At 37.9% G+C, this 20,416-nt stretch overlaps 1 protein-coding gene across 2 annotated transcripts in view; it reads right to left on the bottom strand.

Annotated features, from left to right (window-relative positions):
- Positions 1 to 20,416, bottom strand: part of LOC137385734 (serine-rich adhesin for platelets-like) — a 68,236-nt gene that overhangs the window by 8,432 nt on the left and 39,388 nt on the right. For both annotated transcript variants that reach the window (XM_068072270.1, XM_068072272.1), the window contains exons 9-14: positions 20,204 to 20,371; positions 14,774 to 15,299; positions 11,102 to 11,236; positions 5,163 to 5,339; positions 3,325 to 3,515; positions 523 to 678 (exon numbers count right to left, since the gene is read on the bottom strand). In XM_068072270.1, coding sequence (XP_067928371.1) covers positions 523 to 678; positions 3,325 to 3,515; positions 5,163 to 5,339; positions 11,102 to 11,236; positions 14,774 to 15,299; positions 20,204 to 20,371 — 1,353 coding nt within the window. The remainder of the gene's footprint in view (positions 1 to 522; positions 679 to 3,324; positions 3,516 to 5,162; positions 5,340 to 11,101; positions 11,237 to 14,773; positions 15,300 to 20,203; positions 20,372 to 20,416) is intronic.

Here is a 20,416-nt window from a genome sequence, read left to right as displayed (position 1 = left end):
GCCTAATCTGCTATGACTGATCGAGAAACAACTTGCCAATCTCACACCAGTGCACTGGCATTGGGAATCTCAGAAGAATGAGAACATTGACATTAGATTCCTTTTAAGGACATCGACTAAACTGTAATAATAACTGCAGTTACCTCCCATACATCCTTACACGCGCTTACACCAAGCCAGTAGCTCCTCGAGAGCTGCCTTTATGAATTACTGACCCTTACTCTAACAGTGCTTATTTACCGTCAGTAACCAACTGATGGCGACAATGCTTTTATCCTTACCCTACCATTACAAGACTTTCAGCTCCATAATCTTTGATTAGCAACCTTTCACGAAGCTACTGTATCCAAAAGGCACCTTTTTAATGGTATTAATAACATATTGATAATTGCTTTATTTCCGTATAGTAAACACTAATGAAGAGACATTCACTAGCAAATAGCTTTAATCCTGCCAACAGCTCTTACTCTATCGACAGCCCTTCAATATTATCTTCAAAATACAATCATGCCTGGTACATACCCTGCTGGTATGAGGTGTTGATCCATCGTGACGTATTCGGTCGGATGTACGAAGCCCGAATGTATTGCTATTCAAGTCTTGAGGAAGTTTTACATTTGGGGGTGGATCAGTGCTTTTCATAAGCTCACCAAAATTGCTTGGTATAGGGTAGTTGTTCTACAAAGGGATGTTATTGATGACCTTAGTCAGGTCACAAGGCAAATTGGTCCCACAATAACTACACTAAGGAGCATCAATAAGACAGCTTGACTATTTTATGAACACAGTCATTCCTCCTACTTCATGGCCTCATCTACCGCAACTTCGCATAAGCGGATATTCAGTTGCCTTCATGTGGATATGTATAGCGATACACTGTCAATCTTTACGTTGAAACTATTTATGAATTATTCATAGTGACAATCGAAAGTTATCCACTCTTGTTCATATCTAAAAACGCGATTCCTTCTCACAATGATCCCAGTTAATTATAAGCACAGTTATTCAAACAAGTAAAAGTCCATACTAAGCATAAGTGCATTCTTTAGCTTAAAATATTGAAGTTGAAATACAGACTGAAAGTCGATCAACAAACCTTCAATTCATCTACAAGTACTTATTTATAAAACTCAAACAACATTCGCAAAACAAAGTATGCATGCGGAGTGTACAGTTTATTCATATAAAAGTTCTCTAGCAATGATGTTGATGTCAGTGATAAAAGTAGATTATCTTCTAACAATAGCCAATAAGTGATTTTTATCAGTTTCCTATCCTGACGCTGATACCTTTAATCTATCATATCATAACAACTACCTTCAAAAGGTAACTTTCTTCATAATTTCTTAACTTGCACGTAATGCAACTTTTAATATGATTCGTTGTTTCATTACGGAGAGGGGTTGTTAGGGGGTGGAAGGCTAGCAAATGTTTGCTTGAGCTCCTACTTAGAGGTTTACTCGCAACAAAATTCATATTACAGTTATTAGGTATCAAAAGATTCACTAAGTCTTACTCTGCTGAGTTGTAGGTGCAAAATATGTGGAAATGTGATTACAAGCTCTTAAAAGCTAAAAATCAAACAGTTAATTGCAGCCATCACGAAAACGTAGTAGATTAGAATACCTTTCCAAAACGGCTCAAATGGGACATAGTTGAACAAGATGGTTTCTGTTTACACTTTCATGCAACCTCATTCGTCAAAATATTTCACAAATATACTTCACCCATTCAATAAAACCATGTCTATTGTCCTTACGCGCCTGTTTCATCATTGTAATGCTGTCATTTTGAGCACTGATATCTCAAAACCTACCGTAAAAATTCATTTAATTTTTTAACCTTAGCTCGAAGAAGTGTGTATCATATTCTGATAAACATGACAAACCTGTTGGTCATCTAGGATAGTTAAAAAATGATGCAGAAAATATTCGCGCTGTTTGGCAGGAAGTATGGGTCACATGATCAGATTAAGACTAGCCGATTAGACCAAGCCGAAACAAAACTGTAAAGTAGCGAACATCCATATTTGATACGGGCTTTTCGGCAAAACCCGAAGTTTTTGTCATAAACTAATGCTACGAGAAGTTTTATATTGAGCCTTTTATTGGCCTTTCAATTCATGTGATAACAACTCGTGTCAAAACAATAACAAAGTTGCTTGAATACGTCATCGAAATAAATTGATTCCAACCTACGGCGTTTTCCTGATGGCGACGATTAACTGTTCGTTTTTGAGCTTTTAAGAGCTTGTAATCACATTTCCACATATTTTGCACCTACAACACAGCAGAGTAAGACATGGTGAATCTTTTGATACCAAATAACTGTAATGTGAATTTTGTTGCAAGTCAACCTTTAAGTGTGTGAATGGCATAGAACTATCCTTACTACTATTCTTACTACTATGGGTAGATATTAAGAGATGATACGCCATAACTTGTTGCCCGTCTTTTGATTATAACTGGGTGTGCTGACAAATATTAAATTTATACCATAAGTACATTATATATACTCGCGTTGTTGATATACATTCGTGTTGTTGATATATACTCGTGTTGTTGATATATACTCGGGTTGTTGATACATACTCCTGTTGTTGATATACACTCACGTTGTTGATATATACTCGGATTGTTGATATACACTCGCGTTGTTGATATATACTAGTGTTGTTGATATATACTCGCGTTGTTGATATATACTCGGGCTGTTGATATATACTCGTGTTGTTGATATACACTCACGTTGTTGATATATACTCGTGTTGTTGATATATACTCGTGTTGTTGATATACACTCGCGTTGTTGATATATACTCGGGTTGTTGATATATACTCGCGTTGTTGATATATACTCGGGCTGTTGATATATACTCGCGTTGTTGATATATACTCGGGCTGTTGATATATACTTGTGCTGTTGATATATACTCGCATTGTTGATATACACTCGCGTTGTTGATATATACTCGCGTTGTAGATATATACTCGCGTTGTTGATATATACAAGCGTTGTTGATATATACTCGTGTTGTTGATATATACTCCTGTTGTTGATATATACTCGTGTTGTTGATATATACTCGCATTGTTGATACATACTCGTGTTGTTGATATATACACGTGTTGTTGTCAAAAACTGACTTGTTGTCGAAAAAGACTGTGAAAGATGAGACGGGAGTAGCAAAGAATCCGTTTTTGGAGAATCTACTGACGTGTTTATTTTTCCGCTACCTAGAGCTCCGGGAGTACACAGCAAACTACCTACCGATCTACCTCTATATAACTCCTAGAATATACAGTTAACCACACATCTACTCACCTGAACCTTCTGGCCAAGTTGATTAGTGCTGAGAGGTGAAAAGGAAGATGGGGAATTGCCAGAACGACGTCTTATTTTAACCTCAGCTGACTGCGAAAGTGATCTACTGGAGCTAATTGCTGGCCCGCTGCCTTGCCTGGCAAGTGACTTATGAGTTGCTCTCATTGATGTCATGCCTGGCCTGACCATTCCTAACGAAACAAACATGGAAAAATATAATTGTAATAGAGAAAAAACACATTCAAATGAAAGAATATATCAACAGTTGTTTTGTTTATGCACAAAATTGATAGCCAATGGTAGAAGCAATCGTACAGAAACTTCTAATGGCTAATGGGAAATGTACCAGCGCAAATAGCAAGCATTAGAATAAGCTCAAGCTGTCCTGGTGAATTCATCGATACTTGGCCATGACGATATGAAATAAAATTCTAGATTTGTGTCGAAAAACTTCAATAGCAAATCTATCAATCATAAATACCTTGAAAGTACAACAGAAGATAATTAGTGTGACTAAATTATGTCACCAGTTAGAGTGTGCTCGTGAAATACACAAGTAAAATAAGCAAAAAATACGCAAGATTTTATTACTCATAAAAATAGTTTATAAACAATTGATTTGTGAGCTACGTATAACATTTCATAACTGTATACTCACAAAATATCATTTTTAGTGTTGTTAATAGTATTCCACCAAAGTGATAGAGAGAAAAGCGTATAGAGTGTACAAGTGATAGAGAGTAAGGAGTATATAGTGTACAAGTGATAGAGAGTAAGGAGTATAAAGTGTACAGGTGATAGAGAGTAAGGAGTATATAGTGAACAAGTGATAGAGAGTAAGGAGTATATAGTGTACAAGTGATAGAGAGTAAAGAGTATATAGTGTACAAGTGATAGAGAGTAAGGAGTATATAGTGTACAAGTGATAGAAAGTAAAGAGTATATAGTGTACAAGTGATAGAGAGTAAGAAGTATATAGTGTACAGGTGATAGAGAGTAAGGAGTATATAGTGCACAAGTGATAGAGAATAAGGAGTATATAGTGTACAAGTGATAGAGAGTAAAGAGTATATAGTGTACAAGTGATAGAGAGTAAGGAGTATATAGTGTACAAGTGATAGAGAGTAAAGAGTATATAGTGTACAAGTGATAGAGAGTAAGAAGTATATAGTGTACAGGTGATAGAGAGTAAGGAGTATATAGTGCACAAGTGATAGAGAATAAGGAGTATATAGTATACAGGTGATACAGAGTAAGGAATATATAGTGTACAGGTGATACAGAGTAAGGAGTATATAGTGTACAGGTGATAAAGAGTAAGGAGTATATAGTGTACAAGAGATAGAGAGTAAAGAGTATATAGTGTACAAGTGATAGAGAGTAAGGAGTATATAGTGTACAAGTGATAGAGAGTAAAGAGTATATAGTGTACAAGTGATAGAGAGTAAGAAGTATATAGTGTACAGGTGATAGAGAGTAAGGAGTATATAGTGTACAAGTGATAGAGAATAAGGAGTATATAGTATACAGGTGATACAGAGTAAGGAATATATAGTGTACAGGTGATACAGAGTAAGGAGTATATAGTATACAAGTGATAGAGAGTAAGGAGTATATAGTGTACAGGTGATAGAGAGTAAGGAGTATATAGTGTACAGGTGATAGAGAGTAAGGAGTATATAGTGTACAGGTGATAGAGAGTAAGGAGTATATAGTGTACAGGTGATAGAGAGTAAGGGGTATATAGTATACAAGTGATAGAGAGTAAGGAGTATATAGTGTACAAGTGAGAGTAAGGAGTATATAGTGTACAGGTAAAATCTGACAAGGCAAGTTACCCTGCTGTAAATGACTTCTCAGTCCAGATTGCTGTTGTGTACCCGCGTGACTTGGCCCGTCATACGACTGCATATTATGCGAGCTAGACATGCTGGACATCTGAGGCTTATGGTGAATGTTATATATTGCTGTGGCCCTTGCCGGGTTGCTCGCTGATGCAGGAACATTGGTGAGCCCTGTAAACACTCTCATTGATCAGTTACCAATAGTTAATAAGTTATTAAATTAACCATCAGGGCTAGACAACTATTGACTTTAGCATGGCTGTTACAGCGTGACAATGCTGCAGGCCATGACTGTTAGCATGGCTGTACCCATAGATATAGTAAACCCTATATACTATAGGGTTTACTATATCTATGGCTGTACCACTCCTCATCACGTGCTTTCAAGATACAGAGCATCAAAGACGAGAGGGGTGAGAGCAGATCGGATGCTTAAGGGAACATAAAATAGGAGCAATGTGGGCTAGAATGACTATCTATTGATTTATTGAATATCTATTGATTTATTGAAATATTCATTCTAGAATGTCTCAATGATCGACCAAGGTCCAATGTACAAAACACGTGGATGTTCATACAATGAATTTGATGAAATTCCTTCATAACCTATCAATAATGGGGGTAACACCGCAGCCACTCGCGACAAGGTTGCATTCAATCACCCTGGCTACAAATTGTACTTTACACTATTTGAACTGCACTTCACATAAAACCATATTGAGTTTATAAATTTAACCAAAGCAGCCTGACAGGAATAATAAATTGAATAAAATTTGAATAAAATGCTAAGTGTAAAACTGTCCCCTACAATCAAATAGCTGGCCACACGGTGTTAGCATTTATATATATACTTCTCTAAGTCTGTGGATCTGTCTGCATTCCGGCTATAGATATTAAAATTACGAGTTCTGTTGAATTTGAACTCACGATGAATGCATCAACAAGTTTCTTATCCAGACACTCTACCACTGAGCTAGAACAGCATATTGATCAGAGACGTTCTAATATATCGCATACCCCATGCGCATGCTAATTATTTTAGCATTGCGTTATGATGCCCTGTTCAAAAATATTTCAGGACCTAAGTGTATGCAACGCGATGCTTCTTCGTCTTTTTTCATTAAAGCTAATAATTTATCTCCAACTTTAAACTTGGCGATTTTTGTACCGATTATATATGTTACCAAAAGATATATGTTGCATCGACATTTCGTAGTTTACATACTTGCTATTTATTTTACATCTACAGTTAGTTCGCTACTAATTTTAATTTATTCCCGCTGCTCAGAAGACTTTCCCAGCTACATTAGGATTATGATTTGATACCTTGCGTTGCACAGTCATTAAATACGAACAAAATTTTTGTTAGGTTAAAAAAATCTTTTTACGTTATTTTTTTAAGTTCAAATTCAAACATCTTTGTTTGTGTGAATATTTTTCAATTTGTTATTTAATGTTTTATTTTAATGGCAATATATTATACATGTATTAACAAGCGCTATTTCTTTTCCTCATCAGACGTATATTGTGTTCATTAATAAACATGTGTTTCACAAAAGTTCCTATCAGTGCTCGCTTTGTGTATTAGCTTACACACCTTTCCTTCTAAACCTAATCAATTAGTAATTCGTAATTAATTTAACATTTTACAACAATCATTTGTAAGATTATTTGCTAGATTATCTGTAAGATTTACTACAGGTATGATTTATTGTGTAAGATTACAAGTATCAGTTATACCTCACTCTCTTATATTTACATACTTTGAGAAATATATATATATATATAGATAGATTTACATTCTCTTATTACATTTACAGTATAAACTTCTTATAACTTTTGAAGCTTGAAAGTTTTTAAAGCTTGTTTCATTATCGCTATTATTTATTATTATTATTATTATTTCAACTTGCATTTTTTAACCATAATTTGAGTATCGTGTTTGAAGTTTAAACATTATTCATTTTCCTATCACTATTATTTTTACTTAGTTTCCAATCTTTATTATTATTATTATTCTTTCATTCAACCATTTTTGGCAGATATCGTTCTAATAAAAGTTCAACTACAAAATCTAAATATATATTTTTCAAAGTATGTGTGTCCGTGGATTTGTCATTCCGGCTATAGCGCGTGCTGATTATTTTACCAATGCGGCCACGTGTTACGATGCCCCTGTTAAGAAATATTTTTCGTAAGGTTCGATTACTACATCTGGGGTCAAGGCCAATTCTTCTCACGCGGACAATTATATCGTCTCCTTGGAAAGAGCCTCTACATTCTCTCACCGTTCAATCAGACAAAGACAGTCCGATACCTCATTTTTACATTTGTACTGGTCGGTATCGAGAGGCACCAGCATCGTCGTATTCGTAAGTTTTGATGGATAGCTTCTGGTGGAACAGTAACCTTTTTTATACATACACACTTCTATGCAAGAATTGTTATTAATTCTACATACTCAGGATTTTTATTTTGTTTTCTCAGTTCGTATTAATTGTATCATTACCGAATCATTTTTTATTGTACTCGTAGCAAAACCGACTTGATTTAGCTAATTATTTCACATTTACATCTAAACCATTTTATAGTCATTTTAATTTTTTTAATTTATTTGATCTGCACGAAACATTTTTCTCATGATATGAAGTTTAAAAGTTGTTTGACAAAGTTTAAAAACTTTAACAGTTGTTTTTATTTTCTCTCTTAATTTATTTCAATTACACGAAACACTTTTCTCAGGATATGCAGTTTGAAAGTTAGAATGGCAAATGTTGTTATATGTTAAATACAAATCAATTTTCGGATCAAATACTTTTTTATTACCCGGGTAACACCGGGTAGCACAGCTAGTGTCAGCACCATGGTGCTCCATTGAACACTTAGCTCGGTACTGTGATTAATTATTTCGATAGTGTCGCTTTCAAAAGTTTAAAGAAAAAACTTGACTGATGGCATGGTGGATGGTCTGTCAACTAAAGCTAGTTTTGTTGCAGGAAACTACTTATCCTACCTGCTGCACACTACATACAATCTAAACAAAGTGCAGGCAGTACATGGGAAGGTAACTCTTGTGAAATGATCGTTAGTGATCTCTATAATGGCCGGGCTCAAAATACGCACCAACAAATATTGAAACTGTATGTCAGTTGGTGTTCGTTCCAGCCATGTTTATGTTCACACCCAAAAGCGTCACTGCTTTCTCTCACAGTGCCACTTCCCATGAAGCAAATTTGATCAACAAAATGTCGATACATTGAAAATTGATAAAAAAATTCAACTAAGAACCAACACGGAAAAAGCAAAAATCGAAAACAAATAGATTGACCTGATTACATAATTACAAATTGAAACATCAATTCTGCCATGTATCGCTCATAAAAAGTTGTCTCGTTAGGACTGACCTGACTGTCAAAAAGTAGCGGTTAAAAGCTATACAGATGGCAGGCAATTTGTGGACACATGGCTGAGTTATCTACCGTTACTAACCTTGACACAGCAATTGCATGACCCCTACAATTATTACTTCAACATTCATCACCGCATGACACTAGACGTCGTGTATTGGAATGAAAATGATCGACTCTCTGAAGTGCTATAGACCAATTGACAAATATCATAAATTTACATTCTATCACAATCGGCTTTTAAGAGGATCGATGAAAGATTTATTATGGACAGTTACTGGACCCAGCAAAGTGACTGAAAATGGAGAAAGAGGAAGAAAAGGATCAGGCGCACTAGAGTGCTGATAAACTTTTTGATTGCAAAATAGCCGATTCAATTAATACTGAAGTGCGAGAGCAACCTACTCCTCACAATTGGAATACCAAAACAAGTCACGCGTGGGAGAGTTTCACAACGAACAAAAGAGATGTCCTGGCACGATCTGAGTTACAAATATTCTGTCTATTTCCCTTATTAAAACTACACTCGCACGTTACTACTCGTACTCGCACACTACTACTCGTACACTACTACTCGCACACTACTACTCGTACACTACTACTCGTACACAACTACTCGTAGACTACTACTCGTACACTACTACTCGTACACTACTACTCATACACTACTACTCGTACTACATAACGAAATACTCAATCAATTGTGTGATGATAATGCTCTAAGCAATAAATTTATTATAATATCCTAAATATCCCAAAACTTTGTCAATACTTTTTATTCATTCATGTTTATAAATTCAAAGTCAATCTAGCAAACTACATTCTATTAGACAGAACAAACATATTCATAGAATTAATTATTTATTATGAAGAATATTAACTGGGAGGTATGAAGGCGGATCGAGCATGAGCATTGTAATTGAAGGTAGCTGCGTAAACCACGAGCTCTCCTCAGCTCCCTAGCAAACAAGAACGTTGCACCCAGTACCATTCGGCTTAAAACATTTTATCTATCACAAATCTACATTGTTGGCGGAGGGCAATGAAGCGTGATCCACCAATAGTCTATCAAAAACAATTTGTTAAAAGCGATTTGTCTTCATTCTTCCAATTCCTTCTAGCAAAATACTAAAGAGGTTGCTAGCATTTCAACCTGATAGTAACTAGTAACTCTCCATGTCCATTTAGGTTTAACTCATTCAAGCGATTCCAGAGTTGGCCAATGAGGGCACCCGATGGACTGAAAAGACTGGTAGCACTACTACAAGGTGCTAACAAATTACATGGTGTCCCTTACAAATTACAGACCCTCATAACCGGCATTGAAAGGACTTAGAGCAGGATTGATTACTCGCAAAAAACATTTAGACACAAAATGCCATCTGATGTTCTTTACAGACTTTTTACACACAAAATCGATCTTCTAATGAAACCCCTATATCGATCTTCTAATGAAACCCCTATATCGATCTTCTAATGAAACCCCTATATCGATCTTCTAATGAAACCCCTATAATGATTACACAACAAGTTCCAACTTTAAATCTTAGCAAAATTGGACAGCCAAAATTAATTCATTATAAATATCATTTGTCGAATTAATTATGGCTATCCAAGTTGTCGTTTGTCGTGAAGGCATCTGGGAGAAGGTAATAAATACCAAGTGTTTAATATCTGACCATAAGCCAACAAGGTTGTAGGTTGTAGCTATATAAAGAGTAATGTCTTGTATAACCTAATCACCTCTTCTTGTGACCTCTTCTTGTGACCTCCTACCTCTCTCCCTCCTACCTCTCTCCTACCTCACTACCTCTCTCCCTCCTACCTCACTCTCTCACTACCTCTCTCCCTCCTACCTCTCTCCCTCCTACCTCTCTCCCTCCTACCTCTCTCCCTCCTACCTCTCTCCCTCCTACCTCTCTCCCTCACTACCTCTCTCCCTCACTACCTCTCTCCCTCCTACCTCTCTCCCTCCTACCTCTCTCCCTCCTACCTCTCTCCCTCCTACCTCTCTCCCTCCTACCTCTCTCCCTCCTACCTCTCTCCCTCCTACCTCTCTCCCTCCTACCTCTCTCCCTCCTACCTCACTACCTCTCTCCCTCACTACCTCCTACCTCTCACCCTCCTACCTCTCTCCCTCCTACCTCTCACCCTCCTACCTCTCACCCTCCTACCTCTCACCCTCCTACCTCTCTCCCTCCTACCTCTCTCCCTCCTACCTCTCTCCCTCCTACCTCTCTCCCTCCTACCTCTCTCCCTCCTACCTCTCTCCCTCCTACCTCTCACCCTCCTACCTCTCACCCTCCTACCTCTCACCCTCCTACCTCTCTCCCTACTACTTCTCTCCCTCCTACCTCTCTCCCTCCTACCTCTCTCCCTCCTACCTCTCTCCCTCCTACCTCTCTCCTACCTCACTACCTCTCTCATACCTTCTTCACAACTAGACATAGAAAACCCATGGCAATTGTCATACTGTCATACATGCCATACTCGCTCATATGGAATATGAAAGTGATTATCCGTTACCTAATGAGAAGCCAGGACTATGTGGTTCCGAGGGAGCACCAGGAAATGACTCTGTTCCATACAACAATTGTTTCTCTATATCTTTAATGGCCTTTTCATCCTCTGGTGAGGTCAACTGCATGCTTGTATCTCCTCCTATAAGCAAGTATCAGCAACTAGCAACTAACAAGCTGCATAAGAATTCCTCATGAACAACTGGCTGTCAGCTAGCTGGCAGTCACTCAACAAAAATGAGCTGTGGGTAATTGAACACGAGTTGCAGACTACAGGGTTAGTGTACAACGCAAATGGCCTAGGCTATGATGGTACGACTAGCACATGATATGACTAACATATGATATGACTAACATATGATATGACGAACATATGATATGACTAACATATGATATGACTAGCCTATGATACAACTAACAAATGATACGACAGCATATGATACGACTAACATATGATGACTAGCATATGATATCACTAACATATGATATGACGAGCCTATGATACAACTAACAAATGATACGACTAGCATATGATACGACCAACATATGATGACTAGCATATGATACGCCTAACATATCATATGACGAGCATATGATATGACTAACATATCATATGACTAGGCATATATGACTAGCATATGATATGACTACCCTATGATATGACTAGCCAATGATATGACGAGCACATGATATGACTAGCATATGATATGCATCTGATCCATCTTGCTAAAATGTAAAGCTGCAATATTTATTTGTAGCCAAAGATAATTTCATATGATTAGCTTATTCTTTTATCCAGTCCATGATGTCCCACTTTAAGCGTTTATCAACATCAAGGTACTATCTGTGGTGGCCATGCCGGTACCGCAACTACACCAATTGTTCAACTTCATTTCACAACCTAATCGTCTAGATTATCGTTTGTTACCAAAGATTTGTTCATTCATGTACGTCCTGTCTGCCATATTTGTTGCCTAGCGATGCTACAACTACAGTCAGGTTGATCTTTTTGGGCCGATTTTCGTCCATGAGCAGTAATCTTTCGCCAAGATCAAATCTATTAAACTTTATTGTAATAATTGTACCCATCCTAATTTATTATTTTATTGCGATAATTGTACCCATCCAATTTTAATATTTTATTGTAATAATTGTACCCATCCAATTTTTACTGATCCTTGCTGGTATGATGCCGTTCTGCGGCTGTAGTTTTACCGGTCTTTCTTCTGTGTCAACTTTTCATTGACCACATTTGTTTCGCAGACAGTGTTTCGGCAATATGATTAGTTTATATATATAGAACGGTACCTTTTAGTTAGGAATTTTTTTTAAACAAAAATACATGAAGAAATTTCTCATCATGGCGGACAAGGAAGACATTTACTAAGGTCTGGTTCACACTATATCGCCGTTTGTCGGCGTTCACAGTTTACTATTTGAACTGTAAACTGATGCCATCGACAAAGCAACACAAATACGTTGCGAAAGTTTGCAGCTGTAAAACTTTCCTGATATTTCGCTGAGCATCGACGACTGCCTGTACAATGTGAACCATTTCGGGGATAGTAATTCACGGTCGCAGATAGCATGATTCACGGATTTCCGTTTATGATGATAGCTGTGGGATTAGTGTTTGATTCAAGCGCTCAAAAACAAAGAGGTTTCTTCACGAAAATTTAAAAAAAATGAGAACACTACGCCCTGGAGTATTTGCTTATGCGAACGCGGATGGGTTCGTGATAATGTTATGATAATCGATGATCACCGAAATATTGTGGCATCGATGCCGATATACAGCGATACAGTTTGAACCAGCATTAAATGTTGACCTGCAACAAAATTCACATTACAGTTATTTGGTATCAAAAGATTCACCATGTCTTACTCTGCTGTGTTGTAGGTGCAAAATATGTGGAGATGTGATTACAAGCTTTTAAAAGCTCAAAAACGAACAGTTAATAGCCGCCATCACGAAACTGCCATAGATTGGAATCAGTTTATTTCTCTGACGTAGTCAATCCATTTGGTTATTGTTTTGACACGTGAGTTGAAAGGCCAATAAAAGGCTCAATATAAAACTTCTCATAGCATTAGTTTATGATAAACACTTCGGATTTTACCAAAGACCCCGTATCAAATATAGATGCTCGCTACTTTACAGTTTTGTTTCGGCTTGGTCTAATCCTCTAGTCGTAATCTGATCATGTGACCAATACTTCCTGCCAAACAGCGCGAATAATTTCTGCAGCATTTTCGATTATCACAGGTGACCAACAGGCTCGTCATGTTTATCAGAGAATGATATGTACTCCTTCAAGCTAAGGTTAAAAAATTAAACGAATTTTCACGGGTAGGTTATATGATATCAGTGCTGAATGTGACAGCATTGCAATGATGATGAAATAGACGCATTTTGACAATAGACATGGTTTTATTGAATGCGTGAAGCATATTTGTGAAAATATTTTGGCGAATGAGGTTGCATGAAAGTGTAAACAGAAGCCATCTTGTACAACTACGCCCCATTTGAGCAGTTTTGGAAAGAGATTCTAATCTATGACAGTTTCGTGATGGCGGCGATTAACTGTTCGTTTTTGAGCTTTTAAGAGCTTGTAATCACATTTCCACATATTTTGCATCTACAACACAGCAGAGTGAGACATAGTGAATCTTTTGATACCAAATAATTGTAATGTGAGTTTTGTTGCAAGTCAACCTTCAAGTAAACCTTCGGAAAGTAAAGTAGAAGAGTTAAAGAAGAGAGTAGTATACTTGATAACAGCTAGGTAGTGTAGTGATGAGAGATTCTTGAATTTAATCTGCCAGTTAGTTTTTAGTAAAGGAAGAAGATTGTTGTGAAAGTAATAGTGATAATCAGGGTGTCTGTAACGTAATGTTTCATCTATATCTGTAAAGGTATAGACGAACACTAGTTACCTTAGCTCGTTTGAAACAACAAAGCAAACCTCAAACCAACATACACACATTTAGTTGCCCTTCAACCGTTTCCTATGATATAATCAGTTAAGGCAAAGCAGACGTATAGCTGTACTCATCGCTACAGGCTTGCGGATAGAATGACTGATAGAATGACTAGCTGATGTGTTGAGGCATGTTGTGCAAGGTAAATGCTAGGCTAGAGCAGTAGTTAAAGACCACACAGGCTGAGCAAGTAGCGATCCCCTGGGTGCCCCAGCGCTATTTACATACTTGAATACGAGTAAAGCGACTTTACGTAATCAGAATATTGATCAACAGCAGCGCAGGCTGTTTCCAAACAAGAAGCAGCCCTCAATGCCAATGAGCACGAGATGGAAGTATTTTGGTATGTTTCTATTATCTTAAACATATGGACCATACGTATCTACTAGCTACAGCGGAGCCCTGGTCTTTTTTACTAGGGCAATGACATTCCTGCCTACTTCAGCTGAAACTTGTCTAAGTGGATCAACTACTGAAAAGTCTTAACCTCTACACACACTGCTAACCCTACATTCTACAGACATACGCTAGCTCCATAGAGTTACGCTAGGTCCATAGAGTTACGTCAGCTCCATAGACTTACGCTAGCTCCATAGACTTAAGCTAGCTCCATAGAGTTACGCAAACTCTATAGACTTAGACTAGCTCCATAGACTTACACTAGATCCATAGACTTATACTAGCTCCATAGACTTACCGAGAAGGTTTTCTAGCTCTTGAATAATCAAGTTATCCGAATCGGGACTGAGCAGGTGCTGAAGGACTGAAGCGGATGAGTTGCTCTCCATATTTTCAAACCTATTTGACTCGGCAAAGTCCATAGGTGGCCTTGACCGAGAGGAAAGGGAAGGTGGGAGATTGCTATGAAAAAAGTCTTTGGAATCGTTAGAAATGTAGCTGGTTACGCCAGACATGTCTGCTAAGGGTTGCTCTGGCACCCTGGGCATGTCTGTTAAAGGTGCATCTGGGACGATTGAGGACGCCTGCTGAACCTGATGGCCTGAATAAACGGCGCCATTGGCATAAATGCCAGAATTTTGTCTGTGATAGTTGGTAGCATCGACCATGCTGTCTATTGCAGTGAACCGCTCCATGTTTATTTGCTCGGTGCCATGCATTATTTTATTGTCGATTACGTCAACGACATTGCAACTTTGGTTCGACTTATTTTTCTGCGCCTTGCGCTTCTCCAGTGGGGTGGCTGTGATCTCGCAGGCTTCAACCTGCAAAGACACCAGTGAAAGTGAATTTAGCTCTGTTTGCCGCATTCCCTATCAGTCCATCTTTATCTGATAGAATACTAGCCATATCAGACTCGGATCTTAATATTTGTACTGTTGGTAATGCCTTGTCTGTCACTGGTGAAAGCACCAACAGAATTAGGAAAACTTGCTGCTCATGAGTTTAAAGTTGTTACGACCTACTATTGCCTTTACATAAAATCACTTACATAAAAACTTGTCGACCTATGACTCAAAACACTGGTAAATATTCAACTCAGAAAGTACAACATTTCTAACTGCGATGGCTGTAACTTCTCAAGACATTACAATTTTGTAAGTAATTGTTAAATAGATGATAAAAACTAAAGAACAAACAATAAGATAATAAGAATAATTAGATTAAGTTAGATTAAACTATATCTAGTGTAAGTTAGACGAGTACGACTACATGCTTCTATCATTCACTCAAGCACTATATCTAGTGTAAGTTAGACCAGTACGACTACATGCTTCTATCATTCACTCAAGCACTATATCTAGTGTAAGTTAGACCAGTACGACTACATGCTTCTATCATTCACTCAAGCACTATATCTAGTGTAAGTTAGACCAGTACGACTACATGCTTCTATCATTCACTCAAGCACTATATCTAGTGTAAGTTAGACCAGTACGACTACATGCTTTTATCATTCACTCAAGCATTATATCTAGTGTAAGTTAGACCAGTACAACTACATGCTTTTATCATTCACTCAAGCACTATATCTAGTGTAAGTTAGACCAGTACGACTACATGCTTTTATCATTCACTCAAGCACTATATCTAGTGTAAGTTAGACCAGTACAACTACATGCTTTTATCATTCACTCAAGCACTATATCTAGTGTAAGTTAGACCAGTACAACTACATGCTTTTATCATTCACTCAAGCACTATATCTAGTGTAAGTTAGACCAGTACAACTACATGCTTCTATCATTCACTCAAGCACTATATCTAGTGTAAGTTAGACCAGTACGACTACATGCTTCTATCATTCACTCAAGCACTATATCTAGTGTAAGTTAGACCAGTACGACTACATGCTTCTATCATTCACTCAAGCACTATATCTAGTGTAAGTTAGACCAGTACGACTACATGCTTCTATCATTCACTCAAGCACTATATCTAGTGTAAGTTAGACCAGTACGACTACATGCTTCTATCATTCACTCAAGCACTATATCTAGTGTAAGTTAGACCAGTACAACTACATGCTTCTATCATTCACTCAAGCACTATATCTAGTGTAAGTTAGACCAGTACAACTACATGCTTCTATCATTCACTCAAGCACTATATCTAGTGTAAGTTAGACCAGTACAACTACATGCTTCTATCATTCGCTCAAGCACTATATCTAGTGTAAGTTAGACCAGTACAACCACATGCTTCTATCATTCACTCAAGCACCAGACCCATGCAATGGCAAGCTTGCACCCACATCATCGTGATTCTCATGTACAATAATGATAAAAACCCGTTTCACTGATTATTACTTTATTAATTTCGTTTTAACATGCAACTTGTTAGTTTTAATATTTGTTTAATTATTTAAAACTGATTTGTTTCGATGCCATATGTAATTACTTGAAGTTGTTAAGTACTTCATTGTTTTTGGGCTATCAAAGGAGTAAAAGAAAACACAATATATTCTTATAAGAAGCTTTGCTTTGACATACGATGGCTCTGACATATGATTGCTTTGACATGTGAAACAAATATCGAAATGGAATAACTTTATACATGTACGTTGAGGTTAGAGTGCATCTTAAACAGTTTTGTTCAGCTTGGCAGTCAGTTGCTTGTGTTGTCTTCGACATTGGTAAAACCACCAGTCATCATCAGCCATCTTTATTGAAAGCACTTAAACAAGTGATAGACACATTTGGAGAGCAAGCAGGCTTATTTATGCCCATTCTTATGATTGCTGAATCTCTGATCATATGTTGAATTGATAATTTGATGCCAATTGCCAGTGAAGTAAAATACTTGTTATAAATTAATCGATGACTTCGGGTGATTGGATGGATGGTGATTGGATAGGAAAACGTCTTCCAAACATACAGAAAACTTTAGCATTTCACCAATCAAATCTGTCGTATATAAACAAACAAAGGGATGACAATAGTAACCAGCCAATCACAAAATGGTGCATACCGGCGGAAAGAATTATTAGAGTGCACTGAAGATTAGTAGAACAAAGAAGTTGGGCATATAGAGCAAGATATAATAGAAATGTTAATAAGTGGTTAGACAGACCTGAAACTGACTAAGCAATAATTTGAATCTCTAATGAGAGATTTGATCTCAACTATACAGATTCATTCATAGAATATGGCACATCATAATTACAGTTTAAAATGTTAACGGTAAGACTTAACAGTAATAGGACCTGCTTTACAAAAACCCTGGCTTAATTACATAATGGAAAAAAACCAATATAGAATGAGGAAATAATATCAATAATTATAGTTAAGAAAAACTCCTAAGCTGCTGCAATGTTAACTTGGAGTTTACCAAAACCAATGAGAGTGCAAACCTTTAACAACAACTAAGTGAAATTTTACTCTCTAGTTTCTAAAAATAGTGGTGATATTTAAATTCTCTCAAAAAGAAAATCCATATACTCTGAGTTGTCTCTATAAATGTCTCAATTGGGTCTATAAGTTGTCTCCCTAAATGTCTTGATTGGGTCTGGGTCATCTCCCTAAATGTCTTGATTGGGTCTGGGTCGTCTCCCTAAATGCCTCGATTGGGTCTATGGGTTGTCTCCCTAAATGCCTCGATTGGGTCTATGGGTTGTCTCCCTAAATGCCTCGATTGGGTCTATGGGTTGTCTCCCTAAATGCCTCGATTGGGTCTATGGGTTGTCTCCCTAGATGCCTCGATTGGGTCTGAGTTGTCTCCCTAAATGCCTTGATTGGGTCTATGGGTTGTCTCCCTAAATGCCTCGATGGGTCTATGGGTTGTCTCCCTAAATGCCTCGATTGGGTCTATGAGCTGTCTCTCTAATACCTTGATTGGGTCTGGGTTGTCTCCCTAAATGCCTCGATTGGGTCTGAGTTGTCTCCCTAAATGCCTCGATTGGGTCTGCGTTGTCTCCCTAAATGCCTTGATTGGATCTATAAGTTGTCTCCCTAAATGCCTCGATTGGATCTATAAGTTGTCTCCCTAAATGCCTCGATTGGGTCACTATTATGGCCACAAACTCAGCCGAACTAACTAAACTTAGTCAGGCACAGCAAGCAACGTAGTGTGCTTTTGAATTTCCTACGAGGAGTTAAATATGCGACATGGATTCCATTCACCAGCACCCCCTAATTGTAGGAGATCTGTGGTAGTTTTTGTCTTAATAAAGGTATGTGAGAGTAGATGATAATCAAGTCAGGTCCAATTGACAGTGGATAAGCATATACGTGTACATCATTAAAGGCCGCGGCCTCAGAACTTTATAAACAGTTTAATGTTTAATGGCTAAAATAACCAAAAGTCTGTCTATAACAAACGCTTTCAGCATACCAGTACACTAAAAATGTTTTATTGGGTTCCTTCGCAAGTCATCCATAGAGTAATTAGCGTATCGGTCGCACATCACTGAAGGCGGCATGTAGATGTACAAGTTTAAAGATATACACATAGAAGTGAACCAATGTTCATTACACATCCCATTCAATCATAGGTATTTTTCGAAATTCTGACAGCGCCCATAAGATGGAATAGAGCGCACACTATGGCACTGTAGAGTCTATCGCAGTCTAATTATAATACTCTGTAGCTAGCACTAGCAAAAGCAAAAATACATCATGACAAGTGTAAGTTATTGAAGATGATATGAGACTAGAAACATGACCTATATAGTCGCGAAACAAATGATCAAGAACTATATGCAGATTTAAGACTAGGAGAATGAGCCAAGGATAAAAAGCTAATGGCTGTGCTCCTCTGTAGCAGCGAGTGTAGTAGGGCAAACAGCCAAAGTCACGCACATGCTGACTGGTAGATGATGACTGGTAGATGCAGACTGGTAGGCTCGTGCATAACTAGTGTAGTAAGCGCTACTAGTGTCGCTACTAGTGTCGAGGCAAGCGGTCAGGCAGTGAGCGCAATGTTCACAGACCAGCACTCCCTAGCTACACCGCAATCCAACAACAAAAGGCTATTATGTGAACGAGAAACATGTCATGAAAAGCAATAAGCTGATATTATTGATGGGTTTTGGAATGATTGAATATTCATGGGGAATGTGAGAATAGCGACAAGAGACAGGCTGCTTCTGAGCAGTCTTTCATCCCACAGCAACCTCTATACCAAGTTCAGCGCCTGAAACGAAGCACTAATTATCTTCTATTAACTGGCCAATGTTTCCACAGCATGCGCCTTATAAAACACGCTGATCTGATTAGAGATATGGACAGCGGTATGCTATGCAATACTGATATAACGACCGGAAAGCCTTCAACTACGGGTATAACACAATGTGTTCCGCACTTCAACATTTCTCTGTGAGCGCGTGTTGTCACCAGCTACAACTGAGTTTCATAGCATGAAATGGGAAGAGAGGAGTCATGGGAGAGGATGTTCAACAATATGAAATAGCAGAGGACCGCAGAAAGGAGAAGCCATGATGACCCTCACCTAAGCTGAATCGCTACAACTAATGAAAGAGCGAAAGCTGCAAATGGAAATTATATGTATGACACTGTAAATGAACCAATGAACTGGCTGGATTCACCATTTGGGAGAGTACATGCTGCCATACTCAGCAAGCTTGAATACCGTTGTTTACTTGGAGCAAATTAAATGATTGTGTAAACGGTAAGGAGATGAGGAAGGTGAATGACTGGCACCTGCCTACCTTGGTCAGGTTATCCAGAGGTTTGGTCAGTAGATGAGTCAATAGAGCTGTACTGGCTGACGTGTCATGGCAAGCGGTAGTTTGAGCAGTAGATGTAGGCAGCAGTGGCGCACTTGATGAACTGATCTTACGCTTAGTTCCTCGCGCAGAAATGTCTTCAGATGAAGCCTGGAACAAGGCAAAAAGCGAGACTAGCGATGGAGGCTAGGCACT

Source organism: Watersipora subatra, chromosome 1, assembly GCF_963576615.1.
Source record: "Watersipora subatra chromosome 1, tzWatSuba1.1, whole genome shotgun sequence".
In the NCBI taxonomy this organism is placed as follows: Eukaryota; Metazoa; Bryozoa; class Gymnolaemata; order Cheilostomatida; family Watersiporidae; genus Watersipora; species Watersipora subatra.
Note: the sequence above shows the minus strand (reverse complement) of the source record. Positions and strands in the feature narration are given on the sequence as shown.